Source organism: Oncorhynchus nerka, linkage group LG9a (assembly GCF_034236695.1).
Source record: "Oncorhynchus nerka isolate Pitt River linkage group LG9a, Oner_Uvic_2.0, whole genome shotgun sequence".
Classification (NCBI taxonomy): domain Eukaryota; kingdom Metazoa; phylum Chordata; class Actinopteri; order Salmoniformes; family Salmonidae; genus Oncorhynchus; species Oncorhynchus nerka.
The window spans coordinates 39,595,998-39,621,285 of NC_088404.1; the positions used below are offsets into that span (position 1 = coordinate 39,595,998).

The following is a 25,288-nucleotide window of genomic DNA, read 5'->3' on the forward strand; positions in this document are numbered from 1 at the left end:
CAACCCTAAGTGGATTTTTCCTTTAACGCAGTCAAGGTCAAGACCTCTAGTGGGGTCGCCGAATCGGTGCAAATGCTACAGCCAAATTCATGGGAAGAAAGGAAATTCATTATGCCACTTTGTCTTCAGAAATCTCCAGAAGCTTTGGTTTACCGAAGAACATCTCTTTCTACTCTACCTCTCATACTACCCCTATACATATACACATTAAAATACAAAAACACAGTCATGGGAAGTACAAATAAAACGTCACGTCACCCAGAAAAAGTTACGTCCCTCCACAAATAAGTCCCCAATCATTACTTTAAATTGCCCAAATGGCACCAGACCATCCAGATTAAATATAATTCAATATCCTAATACAAGTTCAAAGTTATGGAATTCAAATACAATTTCTGTTAGCACTGCAATCGCTCCATAAGCTCTGCACATGAAATGATTACAATTGCAAAGCGCGGTAACCCTTTGCCACTCAGTAACTTTTAAAAGGGTCAATAAATTGGAGCAGTATTTGTTGGCCCCACTCTCCTGCTCAGTCTGGGTGCAGGCATGGGGGAAACAAGGGTCTGTTGGCAGATCGTTAATCAGTGACTTTAATGGCCTCATTAAGAGAGGAGATCAGTTAAATGGCTGGATCCTAAATCTCAAAGCGAGAGATGCTGTATCTTCAACAAAATATGAAATATGTTTATTTAGTTACATACCATAAATGCATAGGATGACTTGTGTTCAAGCCAAGGTTGGAGAAATGGAATTTGCAACTCCTCAGCCAGCAGCCCTACAATAGCTGGTGTGTATATATAAATGGATGAACCCATCTGATGTCACACCATTCATTTCTATGTGAAGACTCAATGGCACATTTGAGTCAAGGAAGTAGATTTTTAGCAACTAAGATGACATGTCATGGTGGAGATTGTCAAGACCTAACATGCACAGTTTGAGCTAGTCCAGGAAGTGACATTGCAGGCTAGCTCAGTGCTGCTCCCTCTCATTGAGGATCTTAAGTTGAAGCCCAAACGGGGTAATGCAGGCTGCCGGTAGCAGGCTGCCGGTAGCAACTACAGTGCATTCAGAAAGTATTCAGAACCCTTAACTTTTTCCACATTTTGTTATCACATTTACTTAACTACTCAGACCCTTTACTCAGTACTTTGAAGCACCTTTTGGCAGGGATTACATCCTTGAGTCTTCTTGGGTATGATGCTTCATACTTGGCACACTTGTATTTGGGGAGTTTCTCCCATTCTTCTCTGCAGATCCTCTCAAGCTCTGTTAGGTAGGATGGGGAGCGTCGCTGCACAGCTATTTTCAAATCTCTCCAGAGACGTTCAACCGGGGTACAAGTCCGGGCTCTGGCTGGCCCACTCAAGGACATTCAGAGACTTGTCCTGAAGCCACTCCTACATTGTCTTGGCTGTGTGTGTAGGGTCGTTGTACTGTTGGAAGGTGAACCTTCGCATCACACTGAGAACCTACTCCAGAGCTCAGAGGACTTCATCAAGGATCTCTCTGTACTTTGCACCATTCATCTTTCACTCGATCCTGACTAGTCTCCCAGACCCTGCTGCTGAAAACATTCACACAGCATGATGCTGCCACCACCATGCTTCACCGTAGGGATAGTGCCAGGTTTCCTGCAGATGTGAAGCTTGGCATTTAGACCAAAAAGTTCAATCTTTGTTTCATCAGACCAGAGAATCTTGATTTGCCTTTTGTCAAACTCCAAGTGGGCTGTCATGTGCCTTTTACTGAGGAGGGGCTTCCGTCTGGCCACTCTAACATAAAGGTCTGATTGGTGGAGTGCTGCAGAGATGGTACTCTTTCTGGAAGGTTCTCCCATCTCTTCAGAGGAACTCTGGAGCTCTTTCAGATGGACCATCATATTCTTGGTCACCTCCCTGACCAAGGCCCTTCTCCCCCGATTGCACAGGCGGCCAGCGGCCACTGTCAACTGTGAGACCTTAATGATTAATGGAAACAGGATGAACTGGAGCTCAATTATGAGTCTCATAGCAAAGGCTCTGAATACTATAAACAAGGTATTTCTGTTTTTTAAAATTTTTAATACATTTGCAAACATTTATTAACCTGTTTGGGCTTTGTCATTATAGGGTAGTGTGTGTAGATGAGGACTTGTTTTATTTAATATATTTTCGAATATGGCTGTAACGTAACAAAATGTGGAAAAATGGAAGGGGTCTGAATTCATTTTCCGAATGCACTGAAATATAAAATATCCTTAACTTCTGTGTGTGATTTAAAAAAAAAAATATATATATATATATATATATATATATATATATATATATATATATATATATAGAAATTGGTTCAAGAGCATACATCTGGTGTAATATAAGCAAGTGTTGGTACCATGATTGTCTTAGAAAAAACAAATATTTACACAAAGATTGTACACGAAGATTGCCGTTTTCCCATTGACTATAATGGAGACCCTTCTTTGTGAAAACAGCAGCCTGCAGTACCCGGGGCGGCCTTGAACTTCATGGCTTCAATGAGAGGGGGAAGTCATTCTCCACTGAGCCCTACATACGTGCTAGCTTACTGCTGAAGAAAAGCTGGGTTGGGCCTGGTCAGGGTATGGTCATCTTGGATGACCATTGCACTTTCAGTGTTTACCTCAGTTGACTCTGGGTAAGTAGAAAAAGCACTTAATTGCCAAAATCTTGCGCTGTCCCTTTAAGATCAGAGTGACAAGTGATACAAATGAGAGCCACGAGTGCACAGCCACTGCTTGCTCCTCATCTCTCTACAGTGCAGTGGCGCGCATCGTTTCTATTTGGTGTCAACATAATTTTAAAAAAATTGTGCATTTAGGAGGAGAATGGATCAGGACACAGAATGACAGACACAGAATGTCCTCTGGCCTGTGCAGGGCAACTCCACATATGATGTCTTATACATGTAGATTTAGCTGTGTCTCAAATTCCTTGCCACCTGCTCAAACGGCACATTTTTAATAGGTAAATCTCATTAAGGACTTAAGAATCAGAGGGTGAGTGGAAAACAAACAAGCCTGCTGTATTTGAGACTAATAAAGGGCTAGTGGCACGTTAATAATGGAAAGAATGTGTTCCCTGCACTGTGGGGTGGTTTTGGGGAATAGAGTGCTTGGTGTTGAGTGAGGCTATGGGGAAGTGGGGGCGGGTCTACCTTTGGTTGAGCGGCACCAAGGTGCAACAGCAGGGAAGTACTGATTTTTGCCGTAATGATTAATTGTAGACCAAATAAATCCAGACGGTTAGGTAAATCCCCTCAGACAGATCCAGGTGTCAGGGCTGTGTATGATTACCTTGTGTAGCCAGGCACCTTATCTCTGATTGTGACACAGATTATTTCCATTGTCCTGGGATATTTATGTCCTGTGAGGGATCGCTATCTCTTCCTGCTTTGTGATAGGCAATGATACAGTAGCAGGCGGTGTCACTCCAATCATCTGCCATTATGGCTGTCACAAAAGTGTATGCATCTTTAATGTTAAACCTAAACCTAATGTTTTGACGTTTCAGAGAGCATTTCAGGCCTTTCTCTGGTCAAGACAGAACCCCAAGCTGATCTAGGCCTGCGCAAAGAAGGCTTTGTATGAGATGAGAGCAGTGAAGGAAATTGACATTCCGTACTTAGTGGTGAAACTTGAGAAGGTGGTACAAGAGAGAAACTGTGATAAGAAGGAATGCGCTCTTTACTGTGCATGTGCACGACTACTGTATGTGTTCTCTTTCGTTCTCTCTCCTCTCTGTGCGAGGCACAGGTGCAGTGACTGTCTAGCTCCGAAGAGTAGTTTTCCCAATCTGGTGGGGACAGCTGCCTCCCAGGAGATAAGAGCTCAACTGAGAACAACTAAATCCCCAGCCCACTTCTCAATCTGGGCAGCCGCTCCTTTCCCGATCCCCCTGCTTATCCTCCATCACACTATCAGCACTCTGAGGTGAAGGGGTACTGAGCCCCTTTTCACACCTCCCTTTCACACCAAGTAGGCTACTCTATACTACTCTATACTTTTTTTCCACTATTTGGTCTTTTGACCAATCAGATAAGATCTGATGTATAAAGATCTTTTCACACTGGCTCTTTTTCAGTGCTGGTCAAAAGAAGAATCAGTGAAAAAAAGATTGGAGGCTGCGACCGTCTGCGTTTAGACTGGCAGCCCAATTCTGATATTTTTCACATCGGCTCTGAAAAAGACGTGGTTAACAGAGTGTTTAAACACAGTTTCCCATGCTTGTTCAATGAACCATAAACAATTAATGAACATGCACCTGTGGAACGGTCGTTAACGTTAAGACACTAACAGCTTACAGACGGTAGACAATTAAGGTCACAGTTATGAAAACTTAGGACACTAAAGAGGCCTTACTACTGACTCTGAAAAACACCAAACGGAAGATGCCCAGGGTCCCTGCTCATCTGCGTGAACGTGCATTAGGCATGCTGCAAGGAGGCATGAAGACTGCAGATGTGGACATGGCAATAAATTGCAATGTCCGTACTGTGAGACGCCGAAGACAGGGAGACAGGACAGACAGCTGATCGTCCTCGCAGTGGCAGACCACGTGTAACACCTGCACAGGATCGGTACACCCGACATCACACCTGCGGAGCAGGTACCGGATGGCAACAACAACAACTGCCCGAGTTACACCAGGAACGCACAATCCCCCCCATCATTGCTCAGACTGTCCGCAATAGGCTGAGAGAGGCTGGACTGAGGGCTTGTAGGCTTGTTGTCTGGTGAGGACCTGCCTTACATCACCTTCAACAATGTCGCCTATGGGTACAAACCGCTGGACCAGACAGGACTGGCAAAAAGTGCTCTTCACTGACTAGTTGCGGTTTTGGCTCACCAGGGGGGATGGTCGGATTTGCGTCTATCGTCGAAGGATTGAGCGTCACACCGAGGCCTGTACTCTTGAGCAGGATCGTGGTGGGGGGTCTGTCATGGTTGGGGCGGTGTGTCACAGCATCATCGGACTGAGCTTGTTGTCATTGCAGGCAATCTCAATGCTGTGCGTTACAGGGAAGACATCCTCCTCTCTCATATGGTACCCTTCCTGCAAGCTCATCCTGACATGACCCCAGGAATGTCAGTGTTCTGTCATGGCCAGAGAAGAGCCCGGATCTCAAGCCCATTGAGCACGTCTGGGATCTGTTTGATTGGAGGGTGAGGGCTAGGGCCCCCCCCCCCCAGAAATTCCCGGGAACTTGCAGGTGCCTTGGTCGAAGAGTGTGGTAACATCCCACAGCAAAAACTGGCAAATCTGATGGAGTCCATGAGGAGGAGATTCACTGCAGTACTTAATGCAGCTGGTGGCCACACCAGATACGGACTGTTACTTTGGATTTTGACCCACCCCCTTTATTTAGCGACACATTATTCCATTTATGTTTGTCACATGTCTGTGGAACTTGTTCAGTTTGTCTGTTGTTGAATCTTATGTTCATACAAGTATTTACACATGTTAAGTTTGCTGAAAATAAACGCGGTCGTGAGAGGACTTTTCTGTTTTTTTTTGCTGAGTTTCCATTTGACTGGTTCTGACGGACTACTAATTTCCAAAGAAACTGCCCAGCCAATCACTGTCCTAGTTCAATGTCAGCTAGTTCTCCTGTATGTCCGAGTGTGCAAAATGTAATTCTGCTGATGGTTGGTAATGTCTGTTCCTGTTAGAATCCCTCAGTGACTGTTGTGGCATGGTGGGTAAACACCATATATATTGTCTTGTTTACTTGGTTCTTTGTGTGGTTGTGGGTGTGTTTAATGAAAACAACTGGGTTTGTGTGCATAATATTCACTGATTGTGCACATTCTTCTATTTTGATGTAAACACCTTCTCACCGTGTGGGTGATGGAGTGATGCATTTGGATCTGGGGGATAGGGATGCACAATTAATAGAATTCTGATCGAAATCGCAATGTTGACATGTGCAATATCCATATCACAAGAGTTCCATATCGCATGGAATACTTAGAACAGCCACTCAGCAGTGTATGTAATAAAAATAAAAAAAAAGTTACTCAGTTTTTATCTCCTATTGCGGCTGCTTCCCACACTAAGTTTGCATGCTGTTCTGTTAGGTCAAATGCAGTCAACAGATTGTTCCAAACAAGAATAACTCTGCCTTCCACCACATTATTTATATATATATATATATTTATTTATTTATTTCTATGCTTCCAACAGTTCAAGTGTTTTGATATATATCGTGAGTTAAATTGCAAATGTATTTGGTTTAAAAAAAATCGCAATACATTGTTTTGCCTATATCGTGCAGCCCTAATGGCTGTCATTAAAGTTTTTAATCTGAGTGAATGCTGAATGTGCAGCAAGAGAAGCTTGGGCTGAAATAATAGCCAAATATGTCGTTTAAAGCTTCCCTCTCTCTGGAAATGTGTAGATAATACAGAGTACTGTGTGTCTCATGTTGAAGACATTAAAACCAGGCCTCCATGAGAAGGGCAGTGGCCTGACATTTCATAAACCAGTCTGTTTTGTATTTGCAGATACCCATCTATTCTCACTCCACTTTCGTCAAAGACTGTGCTCTGCTGATTTTATAGTCATTGTAGTTTTTGGCATGTTGCAACAGTTGACTAATAACTGTTATTCTGATGGCATACTGCTGACAGTGACTGATGTGCCTTTTAGGTTATTGTTACCATTACTTTCATTCCTCAGCGTAAAGTGCAGCCATATACCTAATCCGGTTAAGAACCTGAACTAGAGCTGTGTCACCTTCAGTGTGATCATAAGCTTGCAGTCAGGTTCTCAAGTCTCGTTTGCCTGTCCTGTCTTTCACAACACTATTCAAGGTGTGCTGTTGAGAATTAGACTTGGTCATCACACAAGTTACTGATCACACAAGATTTAAGGAGTCTGTCATCTCTGGAATTTTTGTTGGACGACATGCAGTTCCACTTGATGTTTTTGTCTTGCAGAGTTCAAGTATGCAATCTTGTAAGATGGGGGAAGACCAGCTGTGTTTCTGAAGGAGATGTGAGCTTTAATTTCCTATTTGGTGCATCATGCTCTGGGGTGTCTGGGTATTTATTGTAAACCCTTTACAACATCGATAGACAGTCTGGCAGGCCAAGACAAGTAGGGATTTGTCAAGGCTAAATGACTCAAGGCTGATAAGGATCACCTCATTGTGTTCTGTTATCACAGTCTTGAGTTGCGCGTATGAGTCAAGGAACAATACTAAGGGCTGAGTTAAGTTTCAAGATGAACACTTTTCTTGGGGTCCCTTTTAGTTGTCAATCTTTTACACAAAGCTATTTGGGGAACTATTTATGGTATATAATTGCAGTAGAGAACACAAATGTATAATTACATGTAATTTATGATTTGGAAACAATGTGTTGGTCTTGCTGGGAGAGGCAGGAAGAGTGTGATGTCAGCCAGGGAAGAATAGAGGAAGCCGGAGGAGGAGAGGGCTGCTGGGAGGGTGAACGCCTTCCCATTTCCTGGCAGCGCCTCTGCTCTGCGCTCCCCTTCTTCTGGGCCAGAGATTAAACTTCAGATGAGTAGATGTTGCTGGATCTCTGTTGGATCGCTGTATGTGGATCTCTTTACTTGATTAGACCCAAGGAAACCTCTCCTGGTCTGGGTGGTCAACACTGAGAGGAAGCCACAACACTAGCAAAGATGTACAGTGGATATGGAGGTACCCTTTCCCCCTTTTAACCAGCAGGGTTTGTAGACTTGATATAGTTCTATTGTGTTCTAGGGTACAATGGAGTTTTGAAGTGGTGGGATGTTAGTTTTGTCTGTAGTGTTACTCTTGTTTTGGAATGGTGGTGTTGGTAGACTGTAAGTGCGAGGTGATTTTGGTGTAGTTGCTTGTTTTGAAGTATTTCTCACAGTATCAGGCAATGGAGGCATGTTGTAAAATGTTACCTCGTGCTTAACCCATACCAATTTGTGTATACATATTTTTTTCTGTTTTCCCATTGATTGTGGATGTTTAGTTTTTCTTGCTGTCTCTGTTCCCTCACCATCTCTCTCTGTTTGAGGCTGTATTAGTCTTTTCCAGCTTTGCATAGTCCTGTTTGTCAGACCTGAAGTTTGATCTGCCTGGCACTGCCCTGAAAGCAAGGGGAAGAAACCCCTCTTCCATTCTTGTTCTTCTGCTAACAACTCTGGCTATACTATCTCAGTCTTAGACGGTCCCCAGTGTTGTTCTGTAGGTTTGTGGTCGAGGGGGGTGACTGTAGTTTTGTCGTAACTCCCAGGTGGTCTCCCGCTGGATGTTTAAATTAATGTGGTTTAATTTGGTCTGTAGGGAGGAAACAAATGGGTCTTTGAAGGTCGTCGGCCCCACAGATCTTTGTTAGGGGGTGTTGAGGTAGACCAGCTTTTTCGGGGGGCAGTGTGTCAACACCTGTGTTCATGCAGTGCTGTGGCTGTCTGTGACTTACTAACACCCTAGGGTCGGTCCTTCAATATGTGGGTTATGCTTATGATTTGGTCACACTCTGGTCAGGTCCTGTTGTTGTGGAGATTTGAGGAACAGTATTTCAAACCTGTCCCGTGTTGTAAACATACCCATGGACTTTGAGACAATGGACAGTGACTAGGGGGCTTGACTGAAATCAGAGCACTGCGATGAGTCTGGTAAACAGTATTGAATTTGAATCATATCTGATCTCTTAATTCAGTGGAGGTGTTAGATAACTGTAGAACAGGAGTGGAGGACTGGTGAGAAGAATCGAGAAGGGGGTGGATGGAGAGGGGCTTTTTTTTAGGCTCTGGTTGAGAGAAGGGAAGGAAAGGGACACACGTGTTTAGGGGCTTTCTCATAGAGCGCGGACACATGACTCCTAGCCGGGGGCCATTAGGATCAGGAACCAACCTGCTGATCATTTCCTGGATCTGTCGAGGGAGGGAGCACCAAGCAGCCTCTCATATAAACCCAATAATTTCAATATAAACATTGACTCATTTAGGTTCCTCATTAGCTTGTTTTGATTTCCTTTTTTCTTCTTATATAAGCTCACCAAAAGGTTGATGGTTAGAGAGATTATGCTTAGCCCTACTGCTTGAAAATTTGATCATTCTTTATTTAAGCAATAAGACCCGTGGGGGTATGGTATATGGCTAATATACTGCGGCTAAGGGCTGTTCTAATGCACGACTCAATGTGGAGTGCTAGGATACAGGTCTTAGCTGTGGTATATTGGTCATGTATCACAAACCCCCGAGGTGCCTTTTTGCTATTATAAACTGGTTACCAATGTAATTAGAGCAGTAAAAATAAATGTTTTGTCTTACCTATGGTATACGGTCTGATATACCACAGCTTTCAGCCAATCAGCATTCAGGGCTCGGACCATCCACTCAGTGTGTTATAGGGTTCCAGTTTATTTCCCATAATCCAGAGCTTTAATGGTTATATAAGGTCAGTAAAGGATGTTTATACTGCACGTGGGGTTACTGGGTGACCCAGAAATGTCTACTTGCTGTATTTTGTGGTGCTAAGTGCCTCTCTACTCTTGTACTTGTGTTTTTTAAAATCTTGTTGAACCATTTTGTCTGTCCCCAGTGTTGTTTTTGGAGCCGGCTAGCCCTTCCCCTGTCCCTCAGCCCAGTGTTGTATTAGGGAACTGGTATGCCCTACCACCCCTTCACCCTACCCCCACTGCTGATCATTCCTGGGACCCTGGCCCAGTCCTGTGACCCTCTGTTCTGAGTGGTCTACTGTGCCTGTGTTTTTCAGGGCCTATGTGCCCCAGGGGACAGTAGACCCTGCGTATCTCTGCTGTGTTTGGAATGTTAGAGGGAGACCGGCTGGTTGATAAGGAGTGAAGCCTGTATCTGAGGCCATGTCCGTCCCCATTGGCTGTCCCTTGGCCATGTCAATAGTGCTTTTGTTACTCCAGCTGCACCTCTCTCTGTGGCTGATCACAAAACAGACGGTGTGTTTTCTAACACACTCATTCACAGACTCAACACAAGACAGAGACCACATAAACAACTCCCTTGCTTATAAACACCCAAGAGACTCCTTTGACCTGCAGGTGTGATATACACATTAAGATGAGAAGGGTGATGCTTTGATGTGCATCATGATGCTGAGGGTGGATCAGAGTGGGTATGATGGAGTGGGTGGCCCCTGTGTGCTTTTTTTCCCCCTTCTAGAACTGTTCAGGAACGGGGCCAGCCAGGCAGCAGAACAATGGGTGTAACCATGTCTATGGGCTTCACACCCTGTCCAGCAACACCACATTCATCATGGAACCCGATGGAAGCCTGTAGTTATGTGGCGTACGACTCTCCTGGTTTTATGTTTGTTACGCTCAATAGATTTCCCCATCGTGTGATCTCCCTGTTTATTCCCAGGCTGACCTATCCTCTTCTGGGACAGGTAGGAACCAGGCAGGACAGGCTGGGTGTATTGTTGGGATGGTTGACTCGGTGCACTGCGTGTGGGTGGCGGTGCAGCAAGGTATTCATCCAAGCCTGAGTGAAGAAAGGATGTGTCGCTTACCTGTGTCCTGTTTACTACGTGATGCCCATGATGAGAAGGATCCTCTTGAAGATGTGCGTGTGCAGTAAGTGCCGTGTACTACCAGCTGCAAAGGCGTATACTTAAATATGTTTTGGCACCGTATATGATTTGTGTGTAAAGAAATACTAGTGGTTCCTCAAATGTACTGTATATGGCACAGAAACGATCATATATAATTACCAGTTTATGGTGAAGAGGTGCAACTATGTATTAGTCTGTCCATCCCTCATGCTCCATGATCCCCTTTTTGCATTTTATTTAGCTTGTTTTGCCTCTTTCGGTCTCTGTCCGTATTGAAAGAAAAGAAAATGAGACTTTATCTCAGTCTCTGGCCTGTTCTAGAGTTTTGTTTTCCTCAACCATCTTCCTTTTTAGAGTTTCCGACTTCAGACTTCCTGTAGAATGTCACCATTTCCTCTGCCTTGGGTTTGGCAGCTGGGTGTCTCTGGGTTTGTTTTTGAGTCTGAGCTGTTTGCAGTAGTACAGTTGACTGATTGATTATAAAAGGCCTCTAATTGACTTATCAGGGAAATCATCTTACCAGGGATCAGTATGTGATTAAATATACATTTTTCACCAGGCAGACTTTAGCTTTTAACTTTACCTACATCTTCCATGTGACAATCACTGAATTGAGTGAAATATACATTTTACATATGATATTTACTGTAGTTCTGTTTCGAGCTGTAGGACCTCTCCCTCGTCTCTCTATAGGTTTCACACTCACAGCCCCTTCTCCTTGGCTGGGTTTTGCTGAGTGAGATGGACGTAGATGAAATGCTACTGTAGGGAATGAGTGTTGGGCTATGGGGATTCAATTGGATGTAGTGAATTGTATTGAGCGTAGCTGGCCAGCTCAGTTCTGTGTTTTATGACATGAGGCATTTGTAGCTGTGACTGCTGTTTCCTGTCTAACACAAGTTCAAAATAAACCTTGACTTCCTTCCTAAGGGCCTGAATGCATCTCTGTATCTAAGGAACTCATATTACTGCTGCTGACCAAACAAGACAACACCGATCAAACTAACAGGGCTTGACAAAACCACAATGCTCAGTAGAACTGGTTACCATTGACAATAATAATTACACTTCCTCCTGGGGAGAACAGTTAAAATGTATATTTGATTTGTGTGTAATAGGACTGTTTGTGTATTGAAGCTAAAATCTTTGTGCTTGAGGTTGCCTCACCTGAGGCTTCCTAACGTCATAGGGCCTGTCTCTCTCTGTGTGGGGCTGTTGTCCTGGCGGGAGTCCCCAGCGATTTGGTGTGTTTTTAATCTCGTCTCAATCACTCCCTCTTCTTCTCCTATCTAAAATATCCTTGTTTGGGGCCTGTGTGATGATGATACTAATGCTGTGACAAAATCCCCAGTTTCACGGCCTGGTATCGCCAATGCTCATTTACTCACAATGAACTCTGATATGCACAGTTTATCTAGACGTGGAAATATCTCTATTCCTCTTTCTCTCTCTCATCCCTGCACTACTATCTTCGTTGATACAAGTGCGACATGGTTGTAACGTTGTGCTGTGGCCAGGCACCTCTAGAGGAAGAGCGTGGGTGGTAGAGCACAGAGATGGTGGGCAGGCAGCTCTAGAGGAAGAGCGTGGGTGGTAGAGCACAGAGATAGTGGGCAGGCAGCTCTAGAGGAAGAGCGTGGGTGGTAGAGCACAGAGATAGTGGGCAGGCAGCTCTAGAGGAAGAGCGTGGGTGGTAGAGCACAGAGATGGTGGGCAGGCAGCAGTAATGTGTTTGCAGTCTGCACTGTGTCTCTGTTATCCCTTGATCTTCACTGGTCTTTTGTTTCCAGTGTGGAAATGGTGACACACAGTACCCTCGCTGCTTGACCTTGCACCACAGGAAGAGTGAGGGAATATGGAGGCATACAGAGGATGCAGGAGTAGATTGGGGGGGAGAGGCCTAAAATACAGAAATAGTCCGACTGCCTTTTGACATGTAACATTTTGAGGTGCTGAATGCTTTATGGCAGATGCATTATAACAAATTATGGCTTGTTGAAAGTTGGATAACCAAATGAATGTTGACATGTCAGAACATTTGAACCTGTAGATTTGCCACACCCTAAAACTAACTGATCTGTCAGATAATTAGACAACTTGCTGGTCCTTTAAAACAAAAACAACAAACTATCTGCATATCACTGTTCATGCAAAAGAGATACAGATAAACATCTCTCCAAGGCACGAGATTAAATGTTTTCTTACATAATCTCTCCAAGAGCTCTCAGGGCAGCATTTACAGTATAATAAGATGCTTTGATGTGAAGAACTGGTATTTGTCCCAGGAGTGTTGTCACGACTCCTACCGAAGGTGGCTCCCCTTCCTGTTCGGGTGGCGGTCGTCGTCACCGGCCTACTAGCTGCCACTGATCCCTTCCCCCCCCCTTTCTGTTTATTAGTTGCACCTGTGTTTAGTTTAGGCTAATTGGTTGGGCTTTATTTACCAGCCGGCCCGCCTGCTGGTTGTGCGGGATTATTTCAGTGTACGCGTGTACACGGCTGTAGGTCACGGTTGTCTGTGTGTTCGTATTTTGCTGGACTGTTTATGTTCCCCGTGTTTGGGGCATTTGTTTGGGTTGGCGTTTCACCGTTGTGGTGCATTAAAAGTAGCGCTACCCTGAACTCTGCTTCCTGCGCCTGACTTCTTCCCCACTACACCCCGGACGTTACAAGTGTGGAGCCCCTGCAGCTTATTAGGGAACACAGTTTGAAAAATGTCCATCTTGATTCATGGACCTATCAAGATTTCAAGAAATGTGTATTTGAGAATAAACTCATGGCATAATTGAGTTCCTGTGAAAGAACAATGGAAGCTGGATTCAATTGTAAAAAAAATTCTGCTCTGCTCATTTTGATGTTTTCCTGCAGTGCCTGAGGACAAATTCCAAACTGGCCCCATTTTGTCTGTCACTGTGTAACTTCTAAAGCCTTCCCTCTCTTGTTTCTGCAGGGAGTCCCTCCAGAGCTGTGTCCTCCATGTCCCTTTCCATGCGCCCGTCGCGCCGAGTCCTTTCCAGATCCATCACTAGGAGCCAGTCCTTTGCTGGGGTCAACTCCTACGATAAGCCCTACAGGTGAGGACACTCCCTCTGAGGTCTAATGTACATTACTGTTAAAAAGCATTCGGAAAGTATTCAGATCCCTTGAATTTTTCCACATTTTGTTAAGTTACAGCCTTATTAATAATATCCTCTTGGGGATAAGTGAGACGTCTGCGTCCCACCTAGCCAACAGGAAATGGAAATGCGCAACGCCAAATGCTAATAGTACTCGCTAAAACTCAAACTTTCATTAAAACACACATGCAAGGTACTGAATTAAAGCTACATTCGTTGTGAATCTAACCAACAAGTCCGATTTTTAAAATGCTTTTCGGCGAAAGCATGAGAAGCTATTATCTGATAGCATGCAACACCCCGAAATACCTGAAGGGGACGTAAAGAAAATAATTAGCATAACCGGCGCTACACAAAACGCAGAAATAAAATATAAAACATTCATTACCTTTGATGAGCTTCTTTGTTGGCACTCCTATATGTCCCATAATCACAATTGGGTCTTTTTTCCGATTAAATCCGTCCATGTATACCCAAAATGTCCATTTATGTAGCCTGTCTGATCCAGGAAAAAACTGCTTTACAAAACGCAACGTCATTTTTAAAAATTAACAAAGTTGCCTATAAACTTTGACAAAACACTTCAAACTACATTTGTAATCCAACTTTAGGTATTAGTAAATGTTAATAATCGATCAAATTGATCGCGGGGCGATGTGTATTCAATAGCTCCACATCTTGAAATGAGGGTCGATAATTCTGTCTTCCAAAACTTCCTGTCGTGGACCGGATGAAATCAAGTGTCTCTTCTTCGTTTGACCAAGGAACAACGTCAAGGAAATTGCCAAGACTGGTGACATCGTGTGGAAGCTGTAGGACTTGTAAACTGAGAGGTATATATTTTCGCAGGCCATAGACAATACAGCCAACTGGCGGATTGATCTTGTTTTTTGGGGGGGGGTGAACAGTTTTCCTTGTAGTTTGCATGTTAAACACGTCCTGTTATAGTCATAGACATGGTTTAACCAGTTTTAGAGACTTCAGAGTGTTTTCTATCCACACATACTAATCATATGCATATACTATATTCCTGGCATGAGTAGCAGGACTTTGAAATTTTGCGCGATTTTTAACAAAATGTTGAAAAAATAGTCCCGAGCTCTAAGAGGTTTTAACAGTAATGTAACAGTAATTCTTTTTCCTCATCAATCTACACACACTACCCCATAATGACGAAGCAAAAAACATAAATAATATATTTACATACGTTTTCAGACCCTTTACTTTGAAGCACCTTTGGCAGCGATTACAGCCTTGAGTCTTATTGGGTATGACACTACAAGCTGGGCACACCTGTATTTGGGGAGTTTCTCCCATTCTTCTCTACAGAGCCTCTCAAGCTCTGTCAGTTTGGATGGGGAGTGTCACGGGACAGCTATTTTCAGGTCTCTCCAACGGTTAGTTCTGGTTCAAGTCCGGGCTCTGGCTGGGCCACTCAAGGACATTTAGACACTTGTCCCGAAGCCACCCCTGCGTTGTCTTGGCTGTGTGCTTAGGGTCGGTGGGTGGTGAACCTTCGCCCCAGTCTGAGGTCCAGAGCGCTCTGGAGCAGGTTTTCATCAAGGATGTCTCTATACTTTTCTCCGTTCATCTTTCCCTCGATCATGACTAGTCTCCCAGTCCCTGACGCTGAAAAACATCCCCACAACATGATGCTGCCACCACCATGCTTCATCGTAGGGATGGTGCCAGATTTCCTGCAGACGTGCCACTTGGCATTCAGGCCAAATAGTTCAATCTTGCCAGCTCTAGGAAGAGTATTGGTGGTTCCAAACTTCTTCCATTTAAGAATGATGGAGGACACTGTGTTCATGTGGGCCTTAAATGCTGCAGACATTTTTTGTACCCTTCCTCAGATCTGTGTCTTGGTTTTTGTTCTGACATGCACAGTCAACTGTGGGACCTTTTTTATATAGACAGGTGTGTGTCTTTCCAAATCATGTCCAATCAATTCAATTTACAACAGGTGGACTCGAAGTTGTAGAAACATCTCAAGGGTGATCAATGGAAACAGGATGCACCTGAGCTCAATTTCGAGTCTCATAGCAAAGGTTCTGAATATTTATGTAAATAAGGGATTTCTGTTTTTTTATTTGTAATAAATTTGCACACACAAAAAAATCATCTTTTCCCCCTGTCATTATAGGGTATTGTGTGTAGATTGAGGAATAAAATGTATTAAATCCATTTTAGAATAAGTCTAACGTAACAAAATGTCGAAAAATAGAAGGGGTCTGAATACTTTCTGAATTCTGTGTGTGTGTATACAGTGGGGCAAAAACGTATTTAGTCAGCTACCAATTGTGCAAGTTCTCCCACTTAAAAAGATGAGAGGCCTGTAATTTTCATCATAGGTACACTTCAACTATGACAGACAAAATGAGAAAAAAAATCCAGAAAATCACATTGTAGGATTTTTAATGAATTTATTTGCAAATTATGGAGGACAATAAGTATTTGGTCAATAACAAAAGTTTCTCAATACTTTGTTATATAAATATATATATTTATAATATATATATTTATAATATATATATTTATATATTATATATATATATATATTATAAATACATATATTTATATATATATATTATAAATATATATATATTATAAATATATATATTTAAATATATATATTTATAATATTTAAATGTATATATTTATAATACATATTTATTTATAATATGTATATATTATATATATATATAATACATATTTATATATAATATTTATAATATATATATATAAATAATATATAATATATATATATATTATTTATATATATTATATATATTTATTTATATATATATATTTATTTATAATATATATAGATATATATATATATATATTTATATATATTTATATATATATATTTATATATATATCATTACATTACACATGGAGTATACAAAACATTGAGAGCATTTGCTCTTTCCATGACCAATCACATTTTATTCGTCACATGCACATATTTAGCAGATGTTATTGTGGGTGTAGCAAAATCATAGCTCCAACAGTGCAGTAGTATCGAACAAGCAAAGCTTTGGTCTATCCAAAGGGATTTTCTTTATTCCCTGTCAGGTAGAATAGAGGAAAATCAAGGGCACTAGTTATTTATTAATGAAGGTCCATCTACTAGAAACCAGGTCAGAATATGAAAGGGGGAACAGAGAGGAGAATGGAGTGGGTATGCTTGAGTAACATGCGCATGAGTTCGTGTTAGAGACCGAGAGCCTCAGGAGATGGAGGAAGAGGAAATTTAGCCGTCTCTAGAAGTTAGAATTTAGCTGAAAAAATAGAAATATGAATTATGCTGTCTACAGTTGTAAGGAATGCATTAACATGAAGCAGTAGTTATGATTCACTTCATGGTTATTAGTTATGTCTGGATGAGGGAGTGAAAGGTGTGTTGAGTCTTATAAGATAATATCTTGCGTGAGTCTTTTTCAAAGATGAAGAGATTATGAGCAGGCTAGACAGACTAATGCATTTCTCTTCCGTAGCCCATTGACTGGCCTGTCATCTGTGAAAGAGGAGTCTTGACTCACATTGATTACCTGTTGGATTTTATAAAGTGTAACTTATTATTTTAACTCAGAATGTTATCATTACCCCTGACTGTGCAAATCTTTGCTTAACACAAGTTGCAATAAAATATGCTTTGGAAGGGTGTGTTGGAGATGGGATACTCCATCAGTGTCCTTGCTAGTGAGGAGACATCAACATGTCTTTGGCCTGTTCTGTATGAATGAGACTTATCTCCATGTCATGTTTAAATAACATTGATTCCATTAATTCACCAACAGTCAGTGATTGCAGTGCTGCATTTTCAGTCTTGCCATTAGTAAAAAGTATTGTGTTTTATGTTTTAGAAACCTATCAGCGTTCAGCACCCTGGGGGTCACCAGGAAGCCCTACAGAGTCAGCAGGATGTTCACCCTCTCTGCTAAATCACCACCGCCCAAGGTGCCCCAGCCTGAGAGGCTAGACGAAGTCTATGAGGCTCTGAAGAGAGGCCTGCAGTGAGCGCGCGCACACACACACACACAGAGAGAGACAGAAAGCACTTTTTCACAATACGTTACTGTCATGCATGCCTGCTCAGACATACAGGAAATTGACATGCCATGTACGTCTCAGGTCTTACCTGCAGGTGCACCAGATGGAGCTGGACAGCCTGAGCCAACAGATGAGGGAGTCCAAGAGGAACTCTCGCCTGGTAGGTACCACCAGGGCTTGAATCTGCCTTAAAATGGTGTATGCTCACTTGATCTGGCAATGGATTTTACTGGACAGTATAATAATGTGATCTTGTTCATCTTCAGGGGTTTCTCTATGAGCTGGATAAGGTGAGTTTGACCCTGTCTTTTATTTTTCACCCACTCCATTGCACAGTAGCACACAGTAATCATATTAGCTTTCACCAAAACAATCAGACAGCTATCCATTGGTCCCAAATGACATTCTATCCATTTATTTTAAGAATGAAGGTTAGCATAATTTTGAGTCCTTCTTGTGTTTCTTCCAACAGCAAGTAAAAGTGAATGAGAGGTTCATGCGACGGCTTGAGTTCCATCTAAGCAAGGTGAGTCGTGTGTGTGTGTGAGAGAAAGAAAATGGGGAAACAATAGTGTGACTGGTAAATAAACTATGTGCTTGTAGAAGTTATTTTTCATGGGTGTGTCAGATAGGAATAGATGTGAAAAGGTGTGTTAAAGTTATGTAAGCTACACACTGTATGTGAAATGAAACAAGTAATGTTAGGTTTTCATTTGATTACAACTGACCACTCAGAGTATGTCTGTAGCCACCCACACACTACAGCAGGCCTAGCAGACAGACAGGGCCTCTAACAGTGATTATGTGGGTGAGTACCTGACAGGTTGCAGTCCAGGGGTAAGGTCCAGCAGCTTTTGTCTTACCGTAATTGCTGGACTATTAAGCGCACCTGAATATAAACCGCACCCACTGAATTATTTAAAAAATATGTATTTTGTACATAAATAAGCTGCACATGTCTATAAGCCGCAGGTGCCGACCGGTACATTGAAACAAATGAACTTTACACAGCCTTTAAACGAAACACGGCTTGTAACAAAAATAAATAGGCTTTAACGAAACACGGCTTGTAACAAAAATAAACAGGCTTTAACGAAACACGGCTTGTAACAAATTAAAACAGTAGCCTACCAAGGAAGTCATTGGTCACTATCTTCCTCCTCCTGTGCACTGAAACCACTGAAGTCATCTCCTTCGGTGTCGGAGTTGAATAGCCTCAGAATTGCTTCATCCGATGTTGGATTGTTTTCATTGTCGCTCTCGTCACTTTCATCCGGAGGCAAATACCCCGCTGAGCTCATGCTGCCCCTTCAACACGCAGCAGTCCAGCCTTTCGAAACCCGTTGACAATAGTGGATTTTTTGACAATGCTCCACGCTGTCAGGACCCACTGGCAGACTTGACCATAAGTTGCTCTTCGCATGCGGCCCGTTTTAGTGAAGGATTTCTCCCCACTTCTCATCCAAGCCTCCCACTGAACACGGAGCGCCACCTTAAATGCACGATTTTACACTGATGTCGAGTGGCTGCAAATACTTTAGGCCATCTGCTTTTCTTCCCTCTGAAAGGTTTGTTGTCTTTTTGCACTGAGTCAGTTCCTCACGCTGCTGTTTACAAAGTCTTATAATCGACTCTTTAAGGCCAAGCTCCCATGCAGCAGCTCTATTTCCTTTTCCAACAGCCAGATCGATCGCCTTCAACTTGAAAGCTGCATCATATGCATTTCTCCGTGTCTTTGCCATGATGAGGGTGACAAAATTACTACCGTAATCAGAATGATGGGAAGTTTGAGCGCGCTCGATTTACGTCACATTATGTGACGGTGCTCAGTGTTTTTTGGCGGCATGAATCTTGTGAAAGTGGGAAAAATCCATAAATTAGCCGCGTCATTGTATAAACCGCGAGGTTCAAAGTGTGGGAATAAAGTAGCGGCTTATAGTCCGGAAATTACGGTAGTCACTGTACTTGTGAGTGCTGCTTTCTAGTTTTCAAAACCAGCCCTGTGTTTGCGTTGGTGCAACTGAGCTTCATCACACATGCACACACAGTATGGCTGGGCGTGGTTAACTGGCAGGGGGTGGCCTCAGGCTAATCTCACATTCCTGGATTGTTTTCTGAGCGTTTTAACCCTCCTGAGAGAGCAGGACACTGGCAAGGCTGCTAACCCGACACAGCTGCCGCAGCACAGGAACACCTCCATCTTCTTCCTCCTCCTTATTTTCCTCCTCCTACCTGTTTGACGTTTGACTAGTTTGTGTTTTACAAGCGGGGTTTGCCTTTGGGAGTCTCTGATCTCTTAGCAGTCAAATGTCACAGCCCATCACCTGGATAAGGAGAGCAGAGGTTTTTTAAATGTATTTATTTGAACGTAAACTTAACCAGTTGTTGACCTGCCCTTCCTCTTCCTGGCGACTGAGTTAGGCTGATTGCCCCTCCAGAAGGAAACGCCATTGATTCGTTTTTATTCTGAAGGTTCCTTGAGCTGTCTGTCGCCGTTATAATCATTGGCCAATACAGAGAATTAAGTAAAACCACAAGTCCAATTCCCTTTCTCCATCCATGGCTAATTTAGGAAAGGGGCTATTTTAGCTAGTTAGCCACCGGAGGACAACAACACAACAAGATGCAACAATTCAAGTTGATTCTGTCATTGACGTATGCTGTCAATGCGATTTGATAGGAGTGACTCAACTGGCTTCCCTTGACACTTCTTTGGTGCGCCAGGATTTGGTTTCTTCCCCCACTGCACCCAGTCAGCTATGCAGGGGAGCACTTCTGCTTTAATCACATCAATGGAGAAGAATTTAGGGAATGGGAAAACCAACCCTGCTGGGTGTCTGCAGTCATATCTTGTTAAATATGGGAATTTACCGATAGTCGTGAAGTATTCAGACCCTTTGACTTTTTCCACATTTTGTAACGTTACAGCCTTATTCTAAAATGTGTTAAATTATTTTTTTCCTCATCAATCTACACACAATACCCCATAATGACTCTGGTTTCTCTTCATTACGCACAATTCTTTTGCCTTTTACTAAAGACTTCCAGGGAGAGGAACACTGATTAGTTCAAAGAAAAATATGTTAGAGAAAAAGCAGATCCACACCACATTGGGTGAGGCGGGTTGCAGGAGAATATTTTGAAGTAAGGGTTTAGAAAAATATATGCAAAGAAAAATATATATACATGGGACACGACAAGACGAAGGACAAATGCGTCTGACTGCTACGCCATCATGTTAATGAGAGGATAGTCTTCAAACCAACATGTTGAGACTGTGTTCAGAGAGGGTCATCAGGAAGGCAGGTATAGAGTACTGTTGTGTTGTTAAGTGGACCACGTCAGGTGCACTACAGGCCTCTGTGATCATCACCAAATGGAGGGAATGTGACCGAAGAATATAAAAGATGGCGATGCACCCTCTCACTCACTCATAAAATATTTCCCAAGGAGTCTACTCTACTCTAGTGAATGGAGCTCTCATGGTGTTTGTTTACTAATTCATTCAGGCTGGCGGGTTGGCAGCAGCTCAGTGGATCCACACAGTCAGTGGGCCTGACATGCTGGGTCACTCACTTTGGTGAATCAGGGTGTCTGAAAGTGGGGAGACAGTGGGAATCTTTTAGTGAATGAGGCACCGAGCTGAAAGCGATGTGCACTGATTCAGAAAACCAGGACTATGTCAAAACACACAATACCACACTTCTCCTGTGACCTGAAAATAATGTGTGACGTTTTTGACAAGGTGAATGCAAGTTTAATCTATGAGAGTCTGCTACAATGTTATTTGATGGGACATGCAGACAGTGTTTGTTTTATGTGTCGGTGGTTGTACTGTATCTTTGAGATTGTCAGCATTTGTCACGGGGAGTGAGTATGAATGTGTGTATTATTGTATTGTCTAAGTGCTTTAACTGTTTCCTGTCTCCCGTAACAGCTTACAGTTCAACAGCTGCCTCCCCAAATCTGCTGGCGGATCAATAAAATGTTGATATATACAGTACATATGAGATGCGTGAGGAAGTCGTAGAGCAATAAGGTGGCCAACAGGACGCATAGTTTTAACTTATGTTTATATTTGTGTTTGTGAGGCCAGTGGAATGTCCCCATCTGGACTCCACTGCATTGCAGTTGCGTCTTCATTTTACAGACATTTTTTTCAGAGGTCGTGAAATTGTCAAGAACCAAGGGAAGGATTATGGTGCAATTACATGCATAAGGGTTCCATGATGATGGAAATGGACCGTAGAACTAAATGGATTACTATTATTGAAAATGATTTATGAAGAGAGCTTTAGGGTGTATTCTTGAATGGTTGGTGAATAAAATAAACAACAAAACTATGATATACAGTAATTGTATAACCACTGTAAGGGACAAATTAAATGAACCATGCATAACTGTGTTTTGTCGTCCTCAGGTTGACGAGCTGTATGAGGCCTACTGTATGCAGCGCCGGCTGAGGGATGGTGCCAATAAAATGGTGAAGGCCTACACAGACTCCCAGGGCAGCCGCGAGGCCAGAGAGAGCCTGTCTGAGGCCAACAAGGGCTACAAAGAGTACACAGAGGTGAGGGGTGTGAGAGGGGACTGTGGTGGAAGGGATGGGGAACAGGGTAAGATGGGCAGGGAGCTGTGGATAGTCAGTGTCCTAAAATGGATTTCAAAGACTGCAGGGTAACCTGACTAAGAATATGTGTTCTGATATTAGTACTATGTTTGTAGTTTTGACTGCCTGATGTCTTTGCTTAATGTTCACTCTTTCCAGAACATGTGCATGTTGGAGAGCGAGCTGGAAAACCAGCTGGGAGAGTTCCATGTGAAAATGAAGGGTACGTTCATTTTAGCCAACTCCTTCCTCTTCCCTGTCTGTTGTGACTCCAGACTGTGTTGGTCTATTTCAATCACACTGTTGCGTTGTTAGTGTTTGTATGAGGCCTTGAACCTTTTTGTTTGTGTTCCAGGTCTAGCAGGGTTTGCACGGCTGTGTGCTGGAGACACATATGAGGTGAGTTTCTCTCTCTCCACTCTAGCATGGCTGCCCCAGTATCATCATTCCTCTAAGGCTAAGCCTTAGACAATAAATTGCTGTTGGAGGGAGTGGATATGCTACCAGTGGCGGCTGCTGATTGGCTGAATACCAGGGGAGTGAGGAGCTTGGTGTTAGCTTTATATATTGTCTAAAAGACATCTGTGCATTTGAACAACCTTGTAAATGCACGTATTTCACATTTGCATGTCAAAAACCGAACAACCTCTGCTGCATAAGCTGCCACTGTTTTGAACAGATTATATTATTTAGAACTAGTACACCAGGGAGAACGCAAAAAGCTTTTTAAAATTTAACCTTTTAACTAGGCAAGTCAGTTAAGAACAAATTCTTATTTACAATGACGGCCGACCCTGGCCAAACCCTTACCCGGACAATGCTGGGCAAATTGTGCGCCGCCCTATGGGACTCCTAGTCATGGTCGGTTGTGATACAGTCTGGAATTGAACAAGGGTCTGTAGTGACACCTCTAGCACTGAGATGCAGTGCCTTAGACCACTGTGCCACTCAGGAGCCCAGTTAACCCACTGTTCCTAGGCCGTCATTGATAATAAGAATTTGTTCTTAACTGACTTGCCTAGTTAAATAAAGGTAAAAAAAATATTATAATAATTAAAAGCATGCCGACACATTAAGTTTAAACACATTATCTAACTGGGGTAGCTAGCTAACATAATGTCACAAAGTATAATGCGCTAGCCAGTTAACTTTCATTCTGAAATAACCTCATATTTCCCAGTTACACAGATATTAGTTTAGAAAAACTTGAAATTGGCATGGAAGCTACAGTGGCAAGAAAAAGTATGTGAACCCTTTGGAATTTCCTGGATTTCTGCATAAATTGGTATCAGATTTGATCTGTTCTTCATCTGTCACAACAATAGACAAACATAGTGTGCCTAAACTAATAACACACAAATTATTGTATTTTTCTTGTCTATATTGAATACAAAGTTTAAACATTCACAGTGTAGGTTGAAAAAGTATGTGAACCCCTAGGCTAATGACTTCTCCAAAAGATCATTGGAGTCAGGAGTCAATCAATGAGACGAGTCCAATCAATGAGACGAGTCCAATCAATGAGACGAGATTGGAGATGTTGGTTTAGAGCTGCCTTGCCCTATAAAAAAACACTCACAAAATTTGAGTTTGCTATTCACAAGAAGCATTGCCTAATGTGAACCATGCCTCAAACAAAATAGTTCTTAATTTTAGGTCTTCTGAGATTTGTTACAAAAGTATCTCTAAAAACCTTGATGTTCACCAGTCCACGGTAAGACAATTTGTCTATAAATGGAGAAAGTTCAGCACTGTTGCTACACTCCCTATGAGTGGTTGTCCTGCAAAGATGACTGCAAGAGCACAACACAGAATGCTCAATGAAGTTAAGAAGAATCCTAGAGTGTCAGCTAAGGACTTACAGAAATATCTGGAACATGCTAACATCTCTGTTGATGATTCTACGTAATGAGAAACACGAGAACAAGAATGATGTTCATGGGAGGACACCACGGAAGAAGCCACTGCTGTCCAAAAAAACATTGCTGCACGTCTGCAGTTTGCAAAAACTCACCTGGATGTTTCATAGCGCTACGGGCAAAATATTCTATGGACAGATGAAACTACAATTGGGTTGTTTGGAAGGAACACACAACACTATGTGTGGGGGGGGAAAAAACCTCCCAACTGTAAAATATGGTGGAGGGAGTATCGTGGTTTGGGGCTGCTTTGCTGCCTCAGGGCCTGGACAGCTTGCTATCATTGATGGAAAAATAAATTCCCAAGTTTATCAAGACATTTTGCAGGAGAATGTTAGGCTACCTTCTGGAGTCCTGACCTCAACCTGATTGAGATGCTGTGGCATGACCTCGAGAGCAGTTCACACCAGAAATCCCAAGAATATTGCTGAACTGAAACAGTTTTGTAAAGAGGAATGTTCCAAAATTCCTCCTGACCATTATGCAGGTCTGATCCACAACTACAGGAAACGTTTGGTTGAGGTTATTGCAGCCAAAGTAGGGTCAATCAGTTATTAAATCCAAGTGTTCACATACTTTTCCCACCCTGCACTTTGAATGTTTACACAGTGTTCAATAAAGACATGAAAATGTATAATTGTTTCTGTGTTATTAGTTTAAGCAGACTGTGTTTGACTTGTTGTGACCTAGATGAAGATCAGATCCAATTGTATGACTAATTTATGCAGAAATCCAGGTATTTCCAAAGGGTTCACATTCATTTTTATTGCCATTGTAACTAGATAACAAAGGTAGAGATGAAATGGTCAATTTTTACCTAAAAATCTATCAAACTATTTCTCAATTTCTGTATCTGGCTAATTAATTTGATCATGCTTTGTGATACACCCGGTTTTATGATGTTTTAGTCCACACACAATGGGGGGGGGGGGGGGGGGTAAAATTGGCCAGGCTTTTTTGACCTACCAGATCTGTGATGACAAGGTTTTAGCTAGTGTATCCCTCTGTCCTTCTCTTCTTGTTGGATGTAA

General features: G+C 42.5%; 1 protein-coding gene and 1 non-coding gene across 7 annotated transcripts in view; both read left to right on the top strand.

The window, feature by feature from the left end:
- Nucleotides 1–25,288, top strand: part of LOC115134285 (rho family-interacting cell polarization regulator 1-like) — a 91,688-nt gene that overhangs the window by 37,192 nt on the left and 29,208 nt on the right. For 2 of the 6 annotated variants that reach the window (XM_065022588.1, XM_065022587.1), the window contains exons 2-9: nucleotides 13,505–13,628; nucleotides 17,543–17,692; nucleotides 17,811–17,889; nucleotides 17,996–18,019; nucleotides 18,202–18,255; nucleotides 22,150–22,299; nucleotides 22,498–22,561; nucleotides 22,694–22,737. In XM_065022588.1, coding sequence (XP_064878660.1) covers nucleotides 13,531–13,628; nucleotides 17,543–17,692; nucleotides 17,811–17,889; nucleotides 17,996–18,019; nucleotides 18,202–18,255; nucleotides 22,150–22,299; nucleotides 22,498–22,561; nucleotides 22,694–22,737 — 663 coding nt within the window. In that variant the 5' untranslated portion in view covers nucleotides 13,505–13,530. Of the gene's footprint in view, nucleotides 1–7,520; nucleotides 7,690–10,389; nucleotides 10,577–13,504; nucleotides 13,629–17,542; nucleotides 17,693–17,810; nucleotides 17,890–17,995; nucleotides 18,020–18,201; nucleotides 18,256–22,149; nucleotides 22,300–22,497; nucleotides 22,562–22,693; nucleotides 22,738–25,288 lie in introns of those variants that run through there. The other 4 variants (XM_029668099.2, XM_029668100.2, XM_065022585.1 and 1 more) reach the window with 4 other exon arrangements.
- Nucleotides 20,720–20,834, top strand: LOC115134887 (U5 spliceosomal RNA). Its single transcript, XR_003864394.1, has one exon. It is a non-coding gene; the product is annotated as a U5 spliceosomal RNA (small nuclear RNA).